This window comes from Schistocerca americana, chromosome 7, assembly GCF_021461395.2.
Source record: "Schistocerca americana isolate TAMUIC-IGC-003095 chromosome 7, iqSchAmer2.1, whole genome shotgun sequence".
Lineage (NCBI taxonomy): Eukaryota > Metazoa > Arthropoda > Insecta > Orthoptera > Acrididae > Schistocerca > Schistocerca americana.
Genome location: NC_060125.1, coordinates 310,586,687 through 310,607,199, shown reverse-complemented (window position 1 = coordinate 310,607,199; position 20,513 = coordinate 310,586,687). Strand labels below are relative to the sequence as shown.

Below are 20,513 nucleotides of genomic sequence, written 5' to 3'. Positions count from 1 at the left end.
AATACTCATCACTATACACCACACAGTGGTGTTGCTGATGTGTTCTTTCTTTCTCTCGCTCTCACACTGCCTGCTGTGTCATCTACACACTTCACGAATATTCCACTACATTCTTTCTCCATCCCTCTTCCAAAACCACCTTGAACGACATTTTAGGATTTTGTTCACTGCCTAGGACTACATAAACCCATACTGTGGAGCACAGAGTACAGTTCCTACAATGCACAGTCCTTCACTTTGACATGGCGAATTCCCAGTTGGCAGTATATTCAGTTAATATCAGTTATTGAGTACACTTGTAAAAATCATTATCTTGTGGCAGTATTATTCTATGTTTACCAAATTGTAAAATTAAACTGTTGATTCTAAAAGATAGAACAGAGCATTGGCTTAAAGGTGTTGCAACAAAGTCTTACATCAAAAATTCAAAGGTGATTCACCCAGAAGATGCAGCATCGGCCTCAATGATTTCCAATCAAAACTATGAGATTCAAGAAAATGATGTACTGACTTGAAGCCTGACAGTTAGCCTTCTGCTGCCGAGCAGTGTGTCAGCAGTGCGCAAGTAGCAGCAAGTGGCTTATTTAGTGTTCGTATAAGTGTAGTAGTCAAGTTGAAAATTTGAGTGTCTCAGCACACTTGTTTAGTTAAATCTGTCAAATCATTGTGTAGTTTCGTAATTAGCTGGAGGAGATTTGCATTTTAATATCTGTGATGTGTAAAGTCGCGTAGTCGTCTGTCATTTGTATATTTCTTTCAAATAGTCTTTGTATGTTACTGACAGTACATTTAGCCTTCTGCTGCCGAGCAGTGTGTCGGCAGTGCACAAGTAGCAGCATTACTGAATTTACTGGGCAGTCTTTTATTTTAATAACCATTTAAATTTTGTGTCAAATTGTTTGTCCTCTCTGTAGATTAGTTCAGACGTCCTTTGCACAACAGTATTTAGCATGGATAGGGACTGAGACTGCTGTGTTCGGATGCTGGCTGACTACGGCTGTGGCTGCCCGGGATACTGCCCACATTGAGGCTGACCCTTCACCCGTGGTAGAGTGGGAGGTCGTCTCAAGGTGTGGCAAGGGGCAAAAGACATTCTGGAAGGCTGAACGAAAGGCCTCTCCAGTTTGTCTGACGAACCTGTTTCAGGCTCTGTCTCCAGCTGATACTGATCTTCGTCCAGACATGGCTGCTTATCCTGTTCCAGAGGTTGCCCCTCTGTCTGCGAGATCCGGGTGGTTGCAGAGGGTTGGCTTACTGGTAGTTGGGAGCTCCAATGTCAGATGCGTAATGGGGCCCCTTAGGGATATGGCTGCAAGGGAGAGGAAGAAAACCAATGTGCACTCCGTGTGCATACCGGGGGGAGTCGTTCCAGATGTGGAAAGGGTTCTTCTGGATGCCATGAAGAGTACAGGGTGCACACATCTGCAGGTGGTCGCTCATGTCAGCACCAATGATGTGTGTTGCTATGGATCGGAGGAAATCCTCTCTGACTTCCGGCAGCTATCTGATTTGGTGAAGACTGCCAGTCTCGCTAGTGGGATGAAAGCAGAGCTCACCATCTACAGCATCGTCGACAGGACTGACTGCTGACCTTTGGTACAGAGCCAAGTGGAGGGTCTGAATCAGAGGCTGAGACGGTTCTGCTACCATGTGGGCTGCAGATTCCTCGACTTGCGCCATAGGGTGGTGGGATTTCGGGCTCCGTTGGATAGGTCAGGAGTCCACTACACACAGCAGGTGGCTACACAGGTAGCAGGAGTTGTGTGGCATGGAGTGGGCGGTTTTTTAGGTTAGGTGGGCTCGGGCAAGTACAGAAAGGGCAACAGCCTCAAAAGGTGAGGGGCAAAGTTAGGACATGCGGGGACCAAGCAGCAATTGGTATTGTAATTGTAAACTGCCGAAGCTGTGTTGGTAAACTACCGGAACTTCAAGTGCTGATAAAAAGTGCCGAAGCTGAAATTGTTATAGGTACGGAAAGCTGGCTGAAGCCAGAGATAAATTCTGCCGAAACTTTTACAAAGGCACAGACGGTGTTTAGAAAGGATAGATTGCATGCAGCTGGTGGTGGCATGTTTGTTGCTGTTAGTAGTAGTTTATCCTGTAGTGAAATAGAAGTGGATAGTTCCTGTGAATTATTATGGGTGGAGGTTATACTCAACAACCGAGCTAGGTTAATAATTGGCTTCTTTTATTGACCTCCCGACTCAGCAGCATTAGTGGCAGAACAGCTGAGAGAAAATCTGGAATACATTTTACATAATTTTCCTCAGCATGTTATAGTCTTAGGTGGAGATTTCAATTTACCAGATATAGACTGGGACACTCAGATGTTTAGGACGGGTGGTAGGGACAGAGCATCGAGTGACATTGTACTGAGTGCACTATCTGAAAATTACCTCGAGCAATTAAACGGAGAACTGACTCATGGAGATAACATCTTGGACCTACTGATAACAAACAGACCCAAACTTTTCGACTGTGTAAGAACAGAACAGGGAATCAATGATCTTAAGGCTGTTGCAGCATCCCTGAATATGGAAGTAAATAGGAATATAAAAAAAGGGAGGAAGGTTTATCTGTTTAGCAAGAGTAATATGAGGCAGATTTCAGACTACCTAACAGATCTAAACGAAAATTTTTGTTCTGACACTGACAATGTTAAGTGTTTATGGAAAAAGTTCAAGGCAATTGTAAAATTCGTTTTAGATGGGTACGTGCCGAGTAAAACTGTGAGGGACACGAAAAACCCACTGTGGTTCAACAACAAAGTTAGAAACTACTGCAAAAGCAAAGAGCACTTCACTGCATATTTAAACACAGCCAAAACCTCTCAGACAAACAGAAGCTAAACGATGTCAAAGTTAGTGTAAGGAGGGCTATGCGTGAAGCGTTCAGTGAATTCGAAAGTAAAATTCTATGTACCTACTTGACAGAAAATCCTAGGAAGTTCTGGTCTTACCTTAAACCAGTAAGTGGATCGAAACAGCAAATACAGATACTCTGGGATGATAATGGCATTATGTGATAGCAGAACAAACACTGGTAGCAGTCACTTCTGTAAAATATCTGGGAGTATGCGTACGGAACAATTTGAGCTGGAATGATCATATAAAGTTAATTGTTGGTAAGGCGGGTGCCAGGTTGAGATTCATTGGGAGAGTCCTTAGAAAATGTAGTCCATCAACAAAGGAGGTGGCTTACAAAACACTTGTTCAACCTATACTTGAGTATTGCTCATCAGTGTGGGATCCGTACCAAGTCGGGTTGACAGAGGAGATAGACAAGATCCAAAGAAGAGCGACATTTTTCGTCACAGGGCTATTTGGTAAGCGTGATAGCGTTACTGAGATGTTTAGCAAACTCAAGTGGCAGATTCTGCAAGAGAGACACTCTGCATCACGGCGTAGCTTGCTGTCCAGGTTTCGAGAGGGTGCGTTTCTGGATGAGGTATCGAATATATTGCTTCCCCCTACTTATATCTCCCGAGCTCCCAAGGAGATCACAAATGTAAAATTAGAGAAATATGAGCATGCACAGAGGCTTTCCGGCAGTCGTTCTTCCCGCGAACCATATGCGACTGGAACAGGAAAGGGAGGTAATGACAGTGGCACGTAAAGTGCCCTCATCCACACACCGTTGGGTGGCTTGCAGAGTATGAAATAGCTGGATATGGGTGGGGTATGGTGTAGCGCTGCTTGTGGCAGCATGCAAGGACATTGTGGGAACAGAACTGGGCTGCTCGGTGCAGTCAGGCAGTTTGGGCTGGTGGGGAGCGGGGGAGGGAGGTGAGAGCAGAATAGGAGAGAAGTAAGGAAGCGGAAAAGACTAGTGGGTGCATTAGAGGAATAGAAGGCTGTGTATTGCTGGAGTGAGAGCAGAGAAGGGGTAGGTAGGTGAAGGACAGGGCTACGGGAGGTTGAAGCTGGAGGATTATGGGAAGACAGGATATAATGCAGCAAGAGTTCCCACCTGGACAGTTCAGAAATGCACTGGTGTTGTTGGTAGGAAGGATCCAGATGGTGCAAGTTGTGAAGCTGTCATTGAACAGAAGTATATTGCATTGGGCAGCATGTTCAGCAACTGGGTGGTCCACTTGTCTCTTGGGCACAGTTTGGCTGTGGCCATTCATGTGGACAGACAACTTGTTAGTTGTCACGCCCATGCAGAAAACACCACAGTAGTTGCAGGTTAGTTTGTAGATCCTATGATTGTTTTCACAGGTAAACCAGCCTTTGATGGGATAGGAGATGCCTGTGACTGGACTGGAGTAGATGGTGGTGGGGGGATGTTGCAGTTCTCTCATATAGGTCTGTTGCAGTGATATGAGCCTTGAGGCAAGGGATTGAGAGCAGAGGTGCAATAGGGATGTACAAGGATGGGTCACATTATACTATGCTAGGAGGAATGGGAAGGATAGGGATAAGATATTCCTGACTTCAGGGTAAGATGAGAGGTATCTGAAACCTGGGCAGAGAATGTATTCAGTTGCTCCAGTCCTGGATGGCACTGAGTCATGAGGCAATTGTCTCTTTCTGGCTGGACAGTGGGTATGTGAGAGATGGTAAGTGATCAGCAGGCTTGGGAGTTGTTGGGAGGGTAATTTTGGGCTGTGAAGGCTTCAGCAAGACCCTTGGTGTATTTGGAGAGGAACTGCTTTTCACAGTAGTTTTGATAACCACATGTGGCTAGGCTGTATGGAATGGATGGCAGCTGTTGAAGCTGACAGGATGGAGGTACTCATGTATCTGTACTTGAGATGGAGGTCAGCATCGAGGAAGAGAACCACATGAAGGGAATGGGGAAGAAGGTGAAGTTCTGGAGGAATGTGGATATGGTATCCTCACCCTTGGTCCAGATCACAAAGATGTCATCAATGATTATGAACCTGGTGAGGAGTTTGGGATTCTGGGTTGTTAGAAAGGCTTCATCTAGATGGACGTGAATAGAATGGTGCCATGTGGGTGCCTATTGCTGTACCACAGATTTGTCTGTACGTGATGCCTTCAAAGGAGAATTAATTGTGGGTGAGTATATTGTTGGCCATGGTAACCAGGAAGGAAGCTGTAAGTTTGCAGTCACTTGGGCATTGGGGGAAATTAGAGTTCAATAGTGCCAAGGTCAAAGTCATTGGGGATATTAGTGTAGGGGAGGTTGCATCAAAAATGACAAGCAGAGTACCGTGTGGTAAAGGAAGAGGAATCGTAGAGGCGCAAATGGCTCTAAGCACTATGGGACTTAACTTCTAAGGTCATCAATCCCCTAGAACTTAGAACTACTTGAACCTAACTAACCTAAGGACATCACACACATCCATGACCGAGGCAGGATTCGAATCTGTGACGATAGCGGTCGTGCGGTTCCAGACTGTAGCACCTAGAACCGCTCGGCCACCCCGGTTGGCAATTGTAGAGGAAATGGTTGGTGTCTTTAATATAGGAGGGTAGGTTGCAGGTAACAGGCTGAAGGTCTTTGTCCACAAAAGCATAGATTCCATCAGTGGAGCATAGTAACTGGCCACAATGGGGCGTCCTGGCTGGTTGGGTTTATGGACTTTAGGAAGCATGTGAAAGTAGGAGTGCAGGGAGTGGTAGGGGTGAGAAGAGAGATAGGCTCAGGGTAGAGGTTCTGGAATGGACTTAAGAATTTGAGAGGAGCTGGAGATCTGGTTCAATTTCTGATATGAGGTTGCTATGAGAGGGTTTGTTGGTGTATGGATCTGCTAACTGGCAGTGTCCCTCCTCCAGGTAATCTCTGTGGTTCAAAACCATAGTGTTGGTGACTTTGCAGCAGGTATGATTATAAGATTGGATCGACTTTGTAGGTGGTGTATTGCAGTGCTTTCTGTGGATGTCAGATTAGTTGCCATGTTGAGGGATTTGAGGAATGATGTGAAGAAAGGCTTAAGGTTAAGCAATTCTGGAATTTTAACAAGTGGTGATGGGGGGCAGTGGGGGTGTATCTGGGTTGGATGTAGGAGTGAAATGAATTAGTCTGGGTTCAATATTGGTCTTAGGTTGAGTCTGATCGAAAGGGTTGGTGGTGAAACAGTTTTTCCACTATAGGGTCTGGAAGAAGGAGATAAGGTCTTGAACCAGTCCAGCATGATTGAATATGGGAGTAGGGCAAAAGGTAAGGTCTTTGGGAAGGACTGATACTTCTGTGGGGCTGCTTTGTGAAAGAAAGTTTCAGGAATGTGTTTGGTGCCTGTTTAGTTTCTGGGTTGTGTGTAGTGGTGTTAGGAAGTTTTTGAGGTTGTGGTTAATGTAATATGTCTGTGAGCCAGGGTTTGTTGTCTTTGAGAGGATGTGGGTGAGTCTTAGATACTCTTGCAGAGGTGGCGGATGATGGTAGTTCAAGGCAGGAGTAGAATGTGAACAAGTTGGAGATTAATTGAGGTGGCTTTGTGCATGATGCTCTAGTTTCTGGAGGGAAAGCATTTCACTGTGTGAGATGGGGTGCAAGAATTTAGGATTGCAGAGCAGGAGAATTTTACAGCTGGAGAGGAGGTATTACAAGGGTATTTCAGCCTGATTTACATGGTTTTACTGGTTTAGTTTGGTGAGGGTCTGAACAGGTGGACGTCATTGAGGAAGGAGGGATACAGCCAAAGATGGGTAACTTGTTGTCAGACCATTTGGAAGGATTCCATTAGCTAGACAATAACACAGAAATGGTATGTGGGACTGGGTTCTGGCTAGGAATAGGGAAACTTGCTGTATTTGCACAGATGGAAAGAGAAAGGATCCATAGTGGAAGATGAAAAACACTTAAAAATATGTAACAATACCGGTTATAACTCATAAAAATACGTGGGGAAAACTCACAAGAAGACCAAATTGATGAAATGGGGGAAAATAATGAAAGCTCAGAGAATAGGTCAAAAATGAAAGGCAAAAATGTACTTAAGTTGACATGGAAAAACAATGAGATCAAAGAGAAAAATAAGTAAAAAGATGATAATAGTGGGATGCAGGTCAGTGGGTAGATATGTTTGAGGAGAGGAGACTCTCTTTCTCTTTCTCTCTCTCTCTCTCTCTCTCTATCTATCTCTGTCTCTCTATTTGTTTAGTCAGTTCTGACTCTCTGTGACCCCATGAACCAAAGCATAGCAATTTTGTGTGTCCTGCACTTTGTCCCGTAAGCTTTCCGCATTGGAACACTTTACTTCTGTAATGCCATTGATACATCTCTACTTTTGTAATGCCATTGATACATCTCTACTTTTGTAATGCCATTGATACATCTCATCCTCTTAGGTCCTCTTCTTCCAGTGCCTTCCATCTTCCTCAGTATTAGTGTTTTTCCAGTGAAATGTGTCTTCTAATGATGTGTCCAAAGTAGGTCAGCTTTTTTTTAGTATCAGACCTTCCAGGGAGCTCTCTGGTTTTATTTGCTCTAATATTAACCTATTCATTCTCTTTGCAGTCCATGGGACTCCAAGAAGTTTCCTCCGACACCACAATTCCACGGAGTATATTCTTTGCCGCTCTGCCTTTCTAATGGTCTGGGTCTCACATCCATACATCCCAACTGGAAAAACCATAGCCCTTACAAGATGACTCTTTGTTGCTACAGTTATATCTCTACTCTTTGAAACCTTGTCAAGGTTGCCTTCTACCAAGCAGCAAGCATCTCATGATTTCTGCAGTCACCATCAGCACTGGGAACTGAGATAATTGAACGCAGACACTACCTCTATTGTTTATTCTGCTATATGCCATGAAATTATAGGTGTGGTTGCCATTTTTTTTCTTAACATTCACCCTAAGACTAACTTTTTCACATTCCTGCACCAGATGTAAATGGTTTAGGTGAGATTAGTATGTGGAATAAGGAATAAGGTGGGAGGGGTGGTGATGGTAAGGTTGAGGTTAAAGATATTTTTTTTTATCTTAATGTTGGAATTATTACTGCATTAAAGTCATGTTATGTTTGCAAATGCCTTTGATTAAGTGTGTTATAATATGGTAGCATAAGCGCCACCATCAAGTGAGAGTTACTGAAAAAATTAAGTGCAATGGTGGTAGTATTATGTACACAAGGTATAAAAGGGCAGTGCACTGGTGGAGCTGTCATTTGTACTCAGGTGATTCATGTGAAAAGGTTTCTGACATGCTAATTGTCACACGAGAAGAATTAACAGAATTTGAATGCAGAATGGTAGTTGGACATAGACACATGAGACAATCCATTTCAGAAATTGTCAGAGAATTCACTATTCCAAGATTCATACTCCAGAGTGTGCCAAGAATACAAAATCTCAGGCATTACCTCTCACCACGGACACTGCAGTGGTCGACAGCCTTCACATAATGATCGAGAGCAGTGCCATTTGGTAGAGTTGTCAGTGCTAACAGAACAAGGAAAACAGCTTGTAATAATGGCAGAAATCTATGTAGGATGTATGACAAATGTATCCATTAGGGCAGTGTGGTGAAATTTGGCATTAATGAGCTATGGCAGCAGATGACTGATGTGAGTACCTTTGCTAATAGCATGACATCGCCTGTAGTGCCTCTCCTGGTTTTGTGACCATATTCGTTGGACCCTAGATGACTGGCAAATTGTGACCTGGTTGGATAAGTTCTGAATTCAGTTGTTATTAGATGATGGTGAGGTTAGAGTGTAGCGCAGACCCCATAAAGCCATGGACCCAAGTTATCAAGGCGCTGTGCAAGCTAGTGGTAGGTCCATAATGGTGTGGGTGATGTTTACATTGAATGGACTGGGTTCTCTGGTCCCACTGAACCAATCATTGAATGGAAATGATTATGTTGGCTACTTGGAGACCATTTGCAACCATTCATGGACTTCATGTTCCAAAACACAATTGAGTTTTTACGGATGACAATATGTCATGTCACCAGGTCACAATTGCTCATGGTTGATTTGAGGAATATTCTGGACAATTCAAGCAAATAATTTGAACATCCAGATTGCCCAACATGAATCCCATCAAACATTTAGGGGACATAATTGGGAGAGCAGTTTGTGCACAAAATCCTGCACCTACAACGCTTCCACAATTATGGTTGGCTAGAGATTGCAGAGGACTTACAACAAGTTGTTGAGTCCATGTCATGTCAAGTTGCTGCACTATGCCAGTAAAAAAGGAGGTCTGTCATCATGTCATCATCACCTCAGTGTGCGTGTTGTTACTTTTAGTTACTTCCTTGCTTGCTTATTGTGTCTGCTTGATAGAGTGAATTATTTCAAAGTTTTTTTTGTTAGTTGAGGAGCATTCTGATGCTTTTTGTAGCATGCATCTAATATGGAACTGAAACAAAAAACATGTTCTTTTAGATCTAAATGGAAGTGACAAGAAATTTGTAAGACCCTTGTGCGTGACCACATTTATAATAGATTCTCAGCCTTTTCTTGCCTTGAAACCATAGGCACCTCTGTGCAGCACAATTTAATTTAATTAACCAACAGCTTTTGGGTGATGTCTATGTGCCTTTTAATCACTAACATGCTGAAAGATGTCACATTTTTAACTGTTAATTTCATTACATGATACATTCATATTTGTTAACATAATTTTAATGTTTTTAGCCATTTATCTACAAAAATTATTATGTTTCAAAGGGATCAACTATAAAAGAAATGTCAGTTATCAAAAATTAAGAGCTAATTTTATTCAGAATACCAATTTATTTCCTTAAAAATTGGAACTATTCTTCATTTACCTAAATCATATTGACAATTTGACATTCAAAATGCATTGAGCAAGGCAGGCTAGAGTGTCAGCTTTACTGTGAGAAGTTTACTTGCTCTGGAAGACCTATGACATGACTTGCTGAATTATGTTGGCAGTGGTGAACTGAGGACTTGTTATAGCTAGGCTTTTGCTGTCTTGGTAATGAAGAAGTTCCTAAAAGACTTACCTGAATTTCACAACCATTCAAAAATTCTGAGTGCACCCAGTAGCACACATACCATACGTCTACCTTTTATCCACTGTGAGTTTAGAACTTCATTTTATAATCAAACACTCAACATTTAATATGTATATCACAAAATGAAAATGGTATTCCTTGGGAAACAAAACCAATTGACAGACTGGATATTGTTGTTGGGATGGTGCACACTTGACAATATGTAAGTTGATGGTTCTAGTTGAGGGAGTCCTCCAGAGAAGATTGTTTCCAGATAATAAACTATGTAATAGATGTACATTAGTAGCTTTTTGAAGAAAAGGTGTCAGTAAGGTCCAGTTTTGTCTTCCAAATTGAGAGTAAGCTGCATAGTTTGTCACACTATGTAGGTAAAATGTCATCTCCTCCTCATCTGGTTTTCCTCAGTCCACTGTAAGAACATTCCAGTCATGAAGATGTATTTCAAATGTGGGTCAGTGTGTGATTAAATTTAGCATTAATAGCTTTAATATAATGACAATTCATTGTTATTATGCTATGCATATTAAGTTTCCATGATTTCCTTGTCTTTTGTTAATGTATACATTCAGATTTACCACATCCCGGAAGGATCTCCTTATTGGTAGCTACAGAACATGATGACTGACTGGAAGAATGAGTCCTCATTTGTGTAGGTCAGTCATTGATAACTTATATATGTTCTGCAGTTTTCTAACATCAGGCTCTTTGATACTGATGGGGCATATGATTGGGGCAACTGTTAAGTTTATTAATTGTTGAGGCAGTTTGTTGGAGCCCAGCTGTGCTAGATTATGATGAATTACACCTTTGTTGGCTATTTTTTAAGTTTTCTTTTACTTCCATAATTCTTTCTTGATGAAGTAAATGTTTGCAAGTAGCAGTTGCATCAGTTAAATATTTGTTTAATTAGACTGTTTTTTGGTTGCAGACTGGCCATGTAAAAACAAAGTCATTAGAAAGAACACGAAATTATGAGGGTGTATCAGAAAATGTTTACGAAGAGGTAATAATTATCTCAAATATCACAACTGATGATGCAGGAGCCTATACATGTGAGGTCAGAAATGATAAAAATGCACAGAACAAATCTATAGTGCTCCATGTGCGTGGTATGTATTTAACATGTTTATTCTCTGTTTCTTATTGTTGTGTAACGTAGATATGACATTTTCAGCTTTCTTATGTTTTACTTGATAAGTATTCTTATCTAAAATAAATAAACTTTATTTATCTGGAAATTATATAAATAATTAGAGAGAGTAGGTTGACTAGACACAGCAATAGCCTCTGTTCTCCAAAATATTATGTCAGTGTCTTAACTAATTTAATAACATTATGAATAGGATAAATTATAAAATAATTGGATACATACAGAGCCAGTGACTCCTTCTTCTGGAAAAATGGTTGATGGTGGTGATGTTTGGGTGTGTGTGTGTGTGTGTGGGTGGGTGGGGGGTGAAGGGAAAGGAACTGGAGAGGTTTAGCAAAAGGAGTAGAGTTCAGAAAAGTACCCCAGAACTCCTGATCATGGGAGACTTATTGGACAGGATGAAAAGGAAAGCTGATTGTTGGGGACTCCACTGGGTGAGATTTTGAAACCTGAGAGTAATGTGCAAGACAGAGATTACTGCTAAAATATCATGCACAAATTAATAACAGCGAAAAGTTAAGTGCATTATATGTAACAGAGGTGGGAGGGACATGGCGAAAAACAGACAGGTCAGAAAATGAAAGCCGTTGAAAACTGCTACGCAGTGCCACCAACTCTTGTTGTATGACTTCTCTATCTGCAGAGTGCTGAGGGCTGAAAGAGAGCTTCAAAGTATTCAAGCTATTAAGTGATGTTAATGTCTTCCAATAACTCTTCTGTGTTTTGTCACTCAAATAAAACAATTAGAATGTTGGGTGAGTTAATCAGAACAATATCTCTGAAGAGAGTCTTAGAGCAGAACAGAATAGAAGCTCAGAACGGAATGGAATGACATTTATCTTAAGCCTCTGTCAACTGTTTTCCATATGTTATCACTGTTGGCAGTGACTCTTGTTCTCTTCTCTCCTAGACACCAGCAAGGCACAATGACAAAGTATAAGTGACACAACCACAGCAGGTGGGGATGCTCAATCACCAATCACACTTTGCTGATACCCTGTGCTCACAATTCTTTCGTTGTCTCTGCACATAAGTCAAATCAAAGCATATGCAGTGGGAAGTTTTCTACTTACAGTCTATAAAAGCAATGTTTTTCGACAGACATTTTTTATCAGCTTGAGAGGAAGAAGTGTCAAGTTATTCTGTATGAATATCCACCCCAGGATGAGCAATGTCATGTAAAATAACTTACTTAAGTAATTACAATTCTTTTATAATCTTTAACTTCTTGTTAAACTGTTATTATTATCAAAGTTGAAGTCTCTTAAGAATGAGATCCTTTTCCATTCACACACTTATAAACATGTCTCATCATACTTCTTGTCTCAGTTATTCCACTTTGTGATTACTTTGGTTTAACAATAGTAGACATCATAGTATTTCATTTTGTGTTAGACAGGATTTATTACCCTAAGGGGACAGTACTGTGTCTTTTCAAAATCCTCGTTTCTGTTTTTAGATTACTTGTTAAAATTGCAACTTTTCTTACACCATTACTACCATTCAGTTACTTTGTATATATGTTGCTACATTTTTTAAGTAAAGAAAACTCATGAGAGAAATTTGTCCTATTTGATCAGGCTTGATCATTGTTTCATTACTTCTTCTCAAAGGTAATTTTTAAATTGTTGTCTATAAAAGCACAAGATTCTCAAATAACATTGATATAGAAAAGGTCTAAGTCATTATTTACAATAAGGAGTTACCTGCTGTCATTTTGTTCTGTGCTACTTTCCAAGATTTCAGATCTCAGATTTGTTGTATGTCAACATGTACTGGATCAAAACTTCAAAGAATCAGTCATTATCCAGGTAAGTCTACTTGCTTTGGAGTGTTTTGGAGGATACTTTGTTAGAGTGACTCATAATCATATTGCAGCTTCCTACCTTTGTAAGATCTGTACTTACAGCTTCTTCAGTGGGCTAATACTGTGAACATATAGGGTGACAATTATTGAACTATATGAAATAAAATCATCATAACTTCTGAACAGTTTGCGTTAGGATGTTCAGACTGCATGGTTGGTCACGGGGCAGGCTGGGAATTATAATGTGCATGGTTTGGTTTAGCAATGAAGCCCACTTTCATTTGCATTGGGTGACCAATAAGCAAAACTGGCACAATTGGGGACTGAGAATCTGTATCTTGTGATTGAGTAGTCTCTTCACCCTCAGTGGGTGACTGTGTGGTGTGCAATGTCCAGTCATGGAATAATTGGTGTGATATTCCTTGATGGCATTGTGACTAGCAAATGGTATGTGAAGGTTTTGGAAGATGATTTTACCCCCATTATCCAAAGTGACCCTGATTTCTTCAAGATGTGGTTCATGCAAGACAGAACTCAACTCCATCAAAGCAGGAGAACATTTGATGTCCTGGAGAAGCACTTTGTAGACCACATTCTGGCTCTGGAGTACCCAGATGCCACTGGCATGGGCCTTGACTGGCTGCCATATTCTCTGCATATGAACACATGCAACTCCTTTTTGTGGGACTATATTTGAGACAAGATGTACAGCATTAACCCCAAAACCAGTGCTGAGCTGAAAATAACCATTCTGGAGGTTGTCGATAGCGTCAACGTTCTGACACAACAGCGGGTCATGCAAAATTTCGCTATTTGTCTGTGCCACATTGTCGCCAAGGATGGCAGGCATAGCATATCAAACATGACATAACCAAAATCTGAATATCAGTCGTCTCATTTACTAGTTCAATGAAGTGTGTGCACACCATAGTTTGTAATTAATTTAAGTTTCTTTTCATATAGTTCAATAATTATCACCTTGTACATTGCCATCTTCACATTGTGAATGCCTTGCCTATCTTTTATTATTCCATACAAAAGCAATTCATGGATTTACCAGACCTTGGCATAAGACATCCCTTCCATGAGCGCACATACCTTTTACTCTCAATCGCATTCATAATACCATTCAGGTCATTCCTTCCATGGATTCACATGACCAAGGATTAGACCCTCCATTATTTTACTTCAATATAATGAGAAGGATAGATTCTAATCATCATATAGCAGAAATGCTGAGTCGCTGAAGTGCACAACAAAAAGACTTGTGGAAAGATAGGTTTCAGCCAACAAGGCCTTTGTCAAAAATAGACACCACATACCCACCCAACCACACACACACACACACACACACACACACACACACACACACACACACTCATACACACACAGACAGACACTCACACTCATGCAAATGTAACTCACACACACTAGACCACAGCCTCTGGTAGCTGGAGCCAGACTGCAAGCAGCAGCGCATTATGGGACAGGCAACTTGTTGGGGGGTAAGGAGGAGGCTGGGTGAGGTGGAGAAGGAATAGTAGGGTAGGGGTGTGGGACAGTAAAGTACAGCTTTGAGCATGTAGGGACGAAGTGGAGAGTGGGGCACCTAGGTGCAATCGGGAAATTAGATGGGGGTTGGGGGAGAGAGGGAGGGGTTAGTGATAAAGGAGAGAAGTAAAAGGACTGGGTGCATTGATGGAATAGAGGGCTGTGTAGTGATGGAATTGGAACAAGGAAGGGGCTAGATGAGTAAGGGCAATGACTATTGAAGGTTGAACTCAGGAATGTTACAGGAGCCTAGGATATATTGCAGGGAGATTTCCCACCTGTGCAATTAAGAAGAGCTGGTGTTGATGGGAAGGATCTAAATGGAACAGGCTGTGGAGAAGTAATTGAAATGAAGGAAATCATGTTGGGTGGCATGCCCAGCTTCTAGGTCACCTGTGGGACAGGTCTTGCATCTGGGAGTAATACAGTTATATGAACCATGAGGCAAGGGTTTGGGAGCAGTGGCTGGGTAGAGATGGGTGATGATATTGTGTTGGTTCAGTGGGCGGCAGAATATCACTGTGGGAGGAGTTGGAAGGATAGTGGGTAGGATACTTCTCATTTCAGGGCACGACAGGAGGAAGTCAAAAGCCTGGTGGGGAATGTAATTCAGTTTCTCCAGTCCTGGGTGGTACTGAGTCACAAAGGGTATGCTCATCTGTGGCCAGACAATGATACTTCGGGCAACTCAAAAGATAAGGCTCAGAAGATCTGTTTTTGTACAAGGATGGGAGGGTAATTATCATCTGTAAAGACCTCAGTGAGATCCTTGGTATATTTTGAGAGGGAATGCTCGTCGCTACCAATGCAACAGCCATGGGTGTATGGAAGGGACTTCTTAGTATTGAATAGGTGGCAGCTGACAAAGTGGTGGTATTGCTGGTGGTTGGTAGGTTTTATATGGACAGTGGTACTGGTATAGCCATCTTTGAGGTGGAGATCAACATCAACGAAGGTGGCTTGATGGATTGAGTAAGACCTTGTAAAGTGAATGGGGGAGAGGGTGTTGCAGTTCTGGAGGAATGTAGATAGGATGTTCTCACCCTCGATCCAGATCATGAAGATGTCATCAATGAATCTGAACCAGGTGAAGAGTTTGAGACTCTGGGTGTTTAGGAATGATTCATCTAGGTGACCCATGAATAGGATGGCATAGGATGGTGCTCTACGTCCACCCATAGCCATACCATTGATTTGTTTGTAGCTAATGCCTTCAGTGTGGAAGTGATTGTGGGTGAGGATATAGCTGGTCATGGCAACTAGGAAGGAGGTGTTTGATTTGGAATCCATCATGAATTGGGGAAAGATAGTGATCAGTAGTGGTAAGGCAACGGGCATTAGGTATGGCAGTGTGAAGGGAGGTGGCATCGATAGTAATCAGCAGGGCACCATATGGTAAAGGAACAGCAACTGTGGAGAGTCGGTGGAGAAAATTGTTGGTATTTTTATATAGGAGGGTAGGTTGTGGGTAGTAGGTTGAAGCTGTTGGTCTGTGAGAATGGAGATTCTCTCTGAGCACAGTAACCAGCCACAATAGGGCATCCTGGGTGTTTGGGTTTGAGGGAGAAGTTCGGGTTGGTTACACCAAACAGCACCCGTTTTGCAGTAGTTCATTTGTTCAAATAAGCACATGCAAGGCTCACAAAGAACTGAAGATGATGGAACAGCCCAAAGACAATGCTCAGAGTCCAAAGACGATGCTCAGAGTCCAAAGACAAACGCATATTGCTGCTGGTGTCGACCTCATCAGCATCACATAGCGCATCCCCCCCCCCCCCCCCCCCAATACGGAGTACTCTTTAGAGGCCGAGGGGGGGGGGAGGGGGGAGGGCTGACTAAAGCATCGGCAAGGGTGGTCTGCGGGAGCCGGACCACGGTCAGCTCGACAGCATCGTTGGGGAGCTGTGTGTGTAGATGTCATGAAGGAAGGTTCGGCCACTGAACCTGGAAGTCGTTGAAGCGTGCCGGGCATCATACTGGGTGTGCTGGTCGTGCGGCGACAGGTAGACCGGCGGTTTGCAGGTGGAACGGAGCGACGATGACGATGTCTCTGGAGGGCATGGCGTTCACACGAAGCATGTCCAGGTCGACATTGGGCGGGAGGGGAACACATTTCACCAGGTGGCAGGGAATGGCTCAGGTTATGTCATGAGCACTTGATGAAGGGAATCACATGACAAACAGTGTATAGTCATGCAGTGTTATTGAGATGTCGTGAATTATGTACAGGGGGACAGGCACAAACACCTTGAACGAGGGCACATTCAAGATGGGGGGGGGGGGGGGGCGTGAGAAACCTCGACAGGGCGAGGCAGGCTACGGTGGAGAGGTCGAAGGGACCGGCGGTGAGTGTGTTATTGTAGGTAAGCTCGACGTGGGGAGCATTCAACGGAGTGTGTGAAACTGGAGTAGAGGGCATGGTTGGAGGAGAGCTCGATGATTGGAGCTAGAAGTCACTTGACCGAGTATGTAAGTCCGACGTGGAGGGAGTGGTTGGAACGTCTTGAACCACGACAGTGAGTGGTGGCCTGAAGGGGGGGTAGGAGAAGGCTCGACATGACCAGGCTGAAGTCTGTTGAGAGAGACTGTAACAGCTGAATCTTTCATCTGGATGTCATAGGTGTTGGCTGAGTGCCGGAGTACTCGGTACGGGTTGGTATATGGGGGTTAGAGGGGATCTCGCAATTGTCCAGAGATTTCGGGACGTGAACCTTAGGGCGGGAATGGCTGGCGGGCAGAGGGATATGGAGGTTGATGAAGTGATGTCTGACGTGGTCCACGAAGGAAGGTAAGTCAGACTGAGGGAGAGAAGCGGAAGAGCTCACAAGTTCGGCAGGGAGAACAATGTTCTGGCTGTATATGAACTCAGTTATTGTGCCTTTGAGGTCTTCCTTATAGATCTCATGAATGCCGAGTAGCACAATAGATCTCATGAATGCCGAGTAGCACAAGGGGAAGGGCCTCCATCTATAGAGAGCCGTGGCATCGAAGAGCCACCTTGAAAGTGCGGTGCCAGTGCTCGACTAGCCTGTTACTTTGCGGGTGATATGCTGTGGTATGGATGTGCCGGATGCCGCAAATGTTACAAATCCCTTTGAACAGGGCCGACTCAAGTTGTCTGCCCTGGTCAGTCATGATGATAGCTGGACATCCGAAACGCGATACCCATGACTCGATGAAAGCTGGAGCAACAGTTTCTACCGTAATATTGGGGAGGGGGACAGCCTTGACCCAGTGAGTTGTTCGGTCGATAGATGGGAGAACATAACGAAAGCCGTTACAGGGCGAGAGAGGGCCAACAATGTCAATATGAATATGCTGGAAACACCCAGGAGGGATCAAAAAGGCGCCGTGGGGGGTGGGGGCAGTGAAGTGTGCCTGTGTACTTTGCAGTGTTGGCACATGACGCAGGAGCGTGCCCATTGCTGGCATTTCTCCACACAAAGTGCTCCGCTATGAGGCAGGCAGATACACGAACACTGGGCTGGGCTAAATTATGCAATGCGTTGAAGACAGCTCGACGGAGTGTGGTTGGGATGAGGGGGTGTAATGTGCCCATACTGTCGTTGCACCAGATCTCACCAGAAATGCCAGGGAAGGTGGTGCGGATGAAGTGTAGTGAAGAAGTAGAGTCTGAAATCAGGTTTTGTATTTCCTCTTCAGTGGGTTGGAGGTTAGGCAATTCAGAGAGGTCTAACGTGAATGGACGGCATCGACTCGTGAAAGGAAATCAGCAACAATATTGTCAGCACCCTTTATGTGTCTGACATTGGTGGTGAACTGAGATATGAAGTCAATGTATCTGAAGCGGTGAGGAGGCGGGTCAGTTGGCAGGTTGGTAATGGCCGCAGCCAGGGGTTTGTGGTCCGTTAAAACATAGAAAGGGCGTCTCTCAATGACAGTTTAAAAATGTTTAATCGCTCCGTATACCATGAGAAACTCCCTGTCAAATGCGGAATGTTTCCGTTGTGCATTGGTGAGCTTGTGCGAGAAGAACTGCAGAGGCGAAGTTTGGCCATTGATTGTCTGGTTAAGGACAGCGCTAATGGCAGTATCGCTCGTGTCTGTGGTGATGAAAAGCTGCGCATTGGGATGAGGATGCGTGATGCAAGAAGATTTTTGACGGTAGTGAAAGAGCCAGTCATAGCAGGGGTCCATGGAATGGGCTGAGATCCAGAAGTGTTGGTGCCTGCTAAGGCGTCTGTCAGTGGAGCCTGAATCTCCGCAGCCTGAGGTAGATGTTGGCGATAACAGTTAACCATCCCCAGAAAGCAGTGGAGCTCTCTGAATGACGAAGGTCTGATTAGGTTTAGTATTGTTTGTACTTTCTCAGCGGGCGGTGAAATGCCACTGGCAGAGACCCGAAAACCAAGAAAAGTGACAGTGGCTTGATGTAACTGCAATTTGTCCTGGTTGGTCTTGATGCCTGCTGCCGCGAAAGTGTTCATAACAGTTTGCACATGTTGAATGTTGTCCTCGACGGAGGAGCTGAACACAAGAATGTCATCAAGATATGCAAAGCAGAATTTTAGGTCGAATAGCACTTCGTTGAAGAAGTGTTGCCAGGTCTGGGTTGCGTTTTTCAGACTGAAGGGCATGAATCGAAACTGAAATAACCCGATCGGGGTGGTGATTGCTGTCTTCTCAATGTCTTCAGGTGCCATGGGGATCTGGTGGTAGGCCTATTTGCTATCAATGACTGAGAACGTGGTTGCACCTGCGAGGGAACTGGTAAAGTCGGTAATGTTGGGTATGGGTTAGGTGTCCATAATTGTTCGTGCATTTAGTCGATGGTAGTCTCCGCACATGTGCCAGGACCCGTCTTTCTTGGGTGTCATATGTATGGGTGTAGACCAGCTACTGGCAGAGGGTTCAATGACACCGAAGCTTAGTAGTTCAGAAATCTGATTTTTAAGGTCGGAGAGGCGCTTGGGACAAAGTCGACTCGGTTTACTGGAGATCAGGGGACCTGGCGTGAGGCGAAGCTTGTGAACCATGCCATTGGTGATGATGTAAATATTTCTGGCGGCACAGGAAGCGGTTTGTTTACAACGTGTGGCTGGCGGGGCAGGTGAGGCGTGGTGCTGGTGTTCAGAGCCACTCGGCAGATCCGACGGGAACCAAGACAGCGAAGTGTCCCAGGAGTCAACGTGACAAGATGGCCGCTGGCCCAAAGCAGTGGCATTGTGGTTGGGTGAGCTCGGTAGAGCTCGTGAGCCGTTAGTGAGTCCATTGTTCGAGGGCGTGGCCTGTGGCAGCACAGTTGCGGGCAAAAGGCTTGGCGCGAGTGCACTGTTTGAGTTGTCACTGGCAGTTGCATGGCGGCGCGCAGGAGCCGAAGTTGCAAAGTTTGAAGTGCTGTCTGTGAGGGGCAGGGTAGGAGCCATCAGTTAAGGAATACGTGACCATCATCGCTCATGCGCACTTGTGTCTGGCCAAGTGTCAAACGCTGCCATGTTAGGAGGGTGTGGCCCTGCGGAACTGTCAGTACACGTTATGGCAGTCTTGATAGCACAGTTGCGAGGGGTAGTGGGAGGTACACACACGGAGGCTCGATTGCTAGGATTGCAAGCAGATTTGGCGCACTTACTGGCCTTGCTTTGTCCTTGCTGTAGTGTCTGTAATTCCTATGTTGCATCGCAGAGCTGGAGCTGTTTCGAGGAGCTGGAGGGAGAGCTCGAAGTTTTCCTTGCGTAGGCGAGCGACGTGTTCAAGCTTGACAAGGCACTTGTGTGTGGTTTCTTGTAACGCTGTCAACAGAGACGAGTATGTACGGACGAGATGAGCCCGGACTGATGTGTCACGGGGGTGGGGTTGCTCAACGGTGCACAGGGGATGTGAGTCTGGGACGGATGATGAAACATGGTGTTTCAGACTAGGTCCAGTTAAAGTTTGTGGTGTTGCAAGAAGTCAATGCCTAGTATAGGTTCGTCAATTTCGCACACTAAAAGAAGTCCACTCAAGTTTGCAGTTTGTGGAGAGTGAGACGACGTATGAAGTTGAACCTGAGCATTGTAGTTTAGTTGAATTCTTGGCTCGCAGTAAAATATGAGGGCGGATGTTCGACGACGCTAAGGACATAGACAGCAGCGAAACATTGGCGCCT

At 44.1% G+C, this 20,513-nt stretch overlaps 1 protein-coding gene across 3 annotated transcripts in view; it reads left to right on the top strand.

Moving 5' to 3' along the window:
* The window catches only part of LOC124622090 (mast/stem cell growth factor receptor kita-like), a 299,069-nt gene that overhangs the window by 127,470 nt on the left and 151,086 nt on the right, over positions 1-20,513 (top strand). For all 3 annotated transcript variants that reach the window (XM_047147668.1, XM_047147669.1, XM_047147667.1), the window contains exon 7: positions 10,828-11,008. In XM_047147668.1, the coding sequence (XP_047003624.1) occupies positions 10,828-11,008 (181 nt within the window). The remainder of the gene's footprint in view (positions 1-10,827; positions 11,009-20,513) is intronic.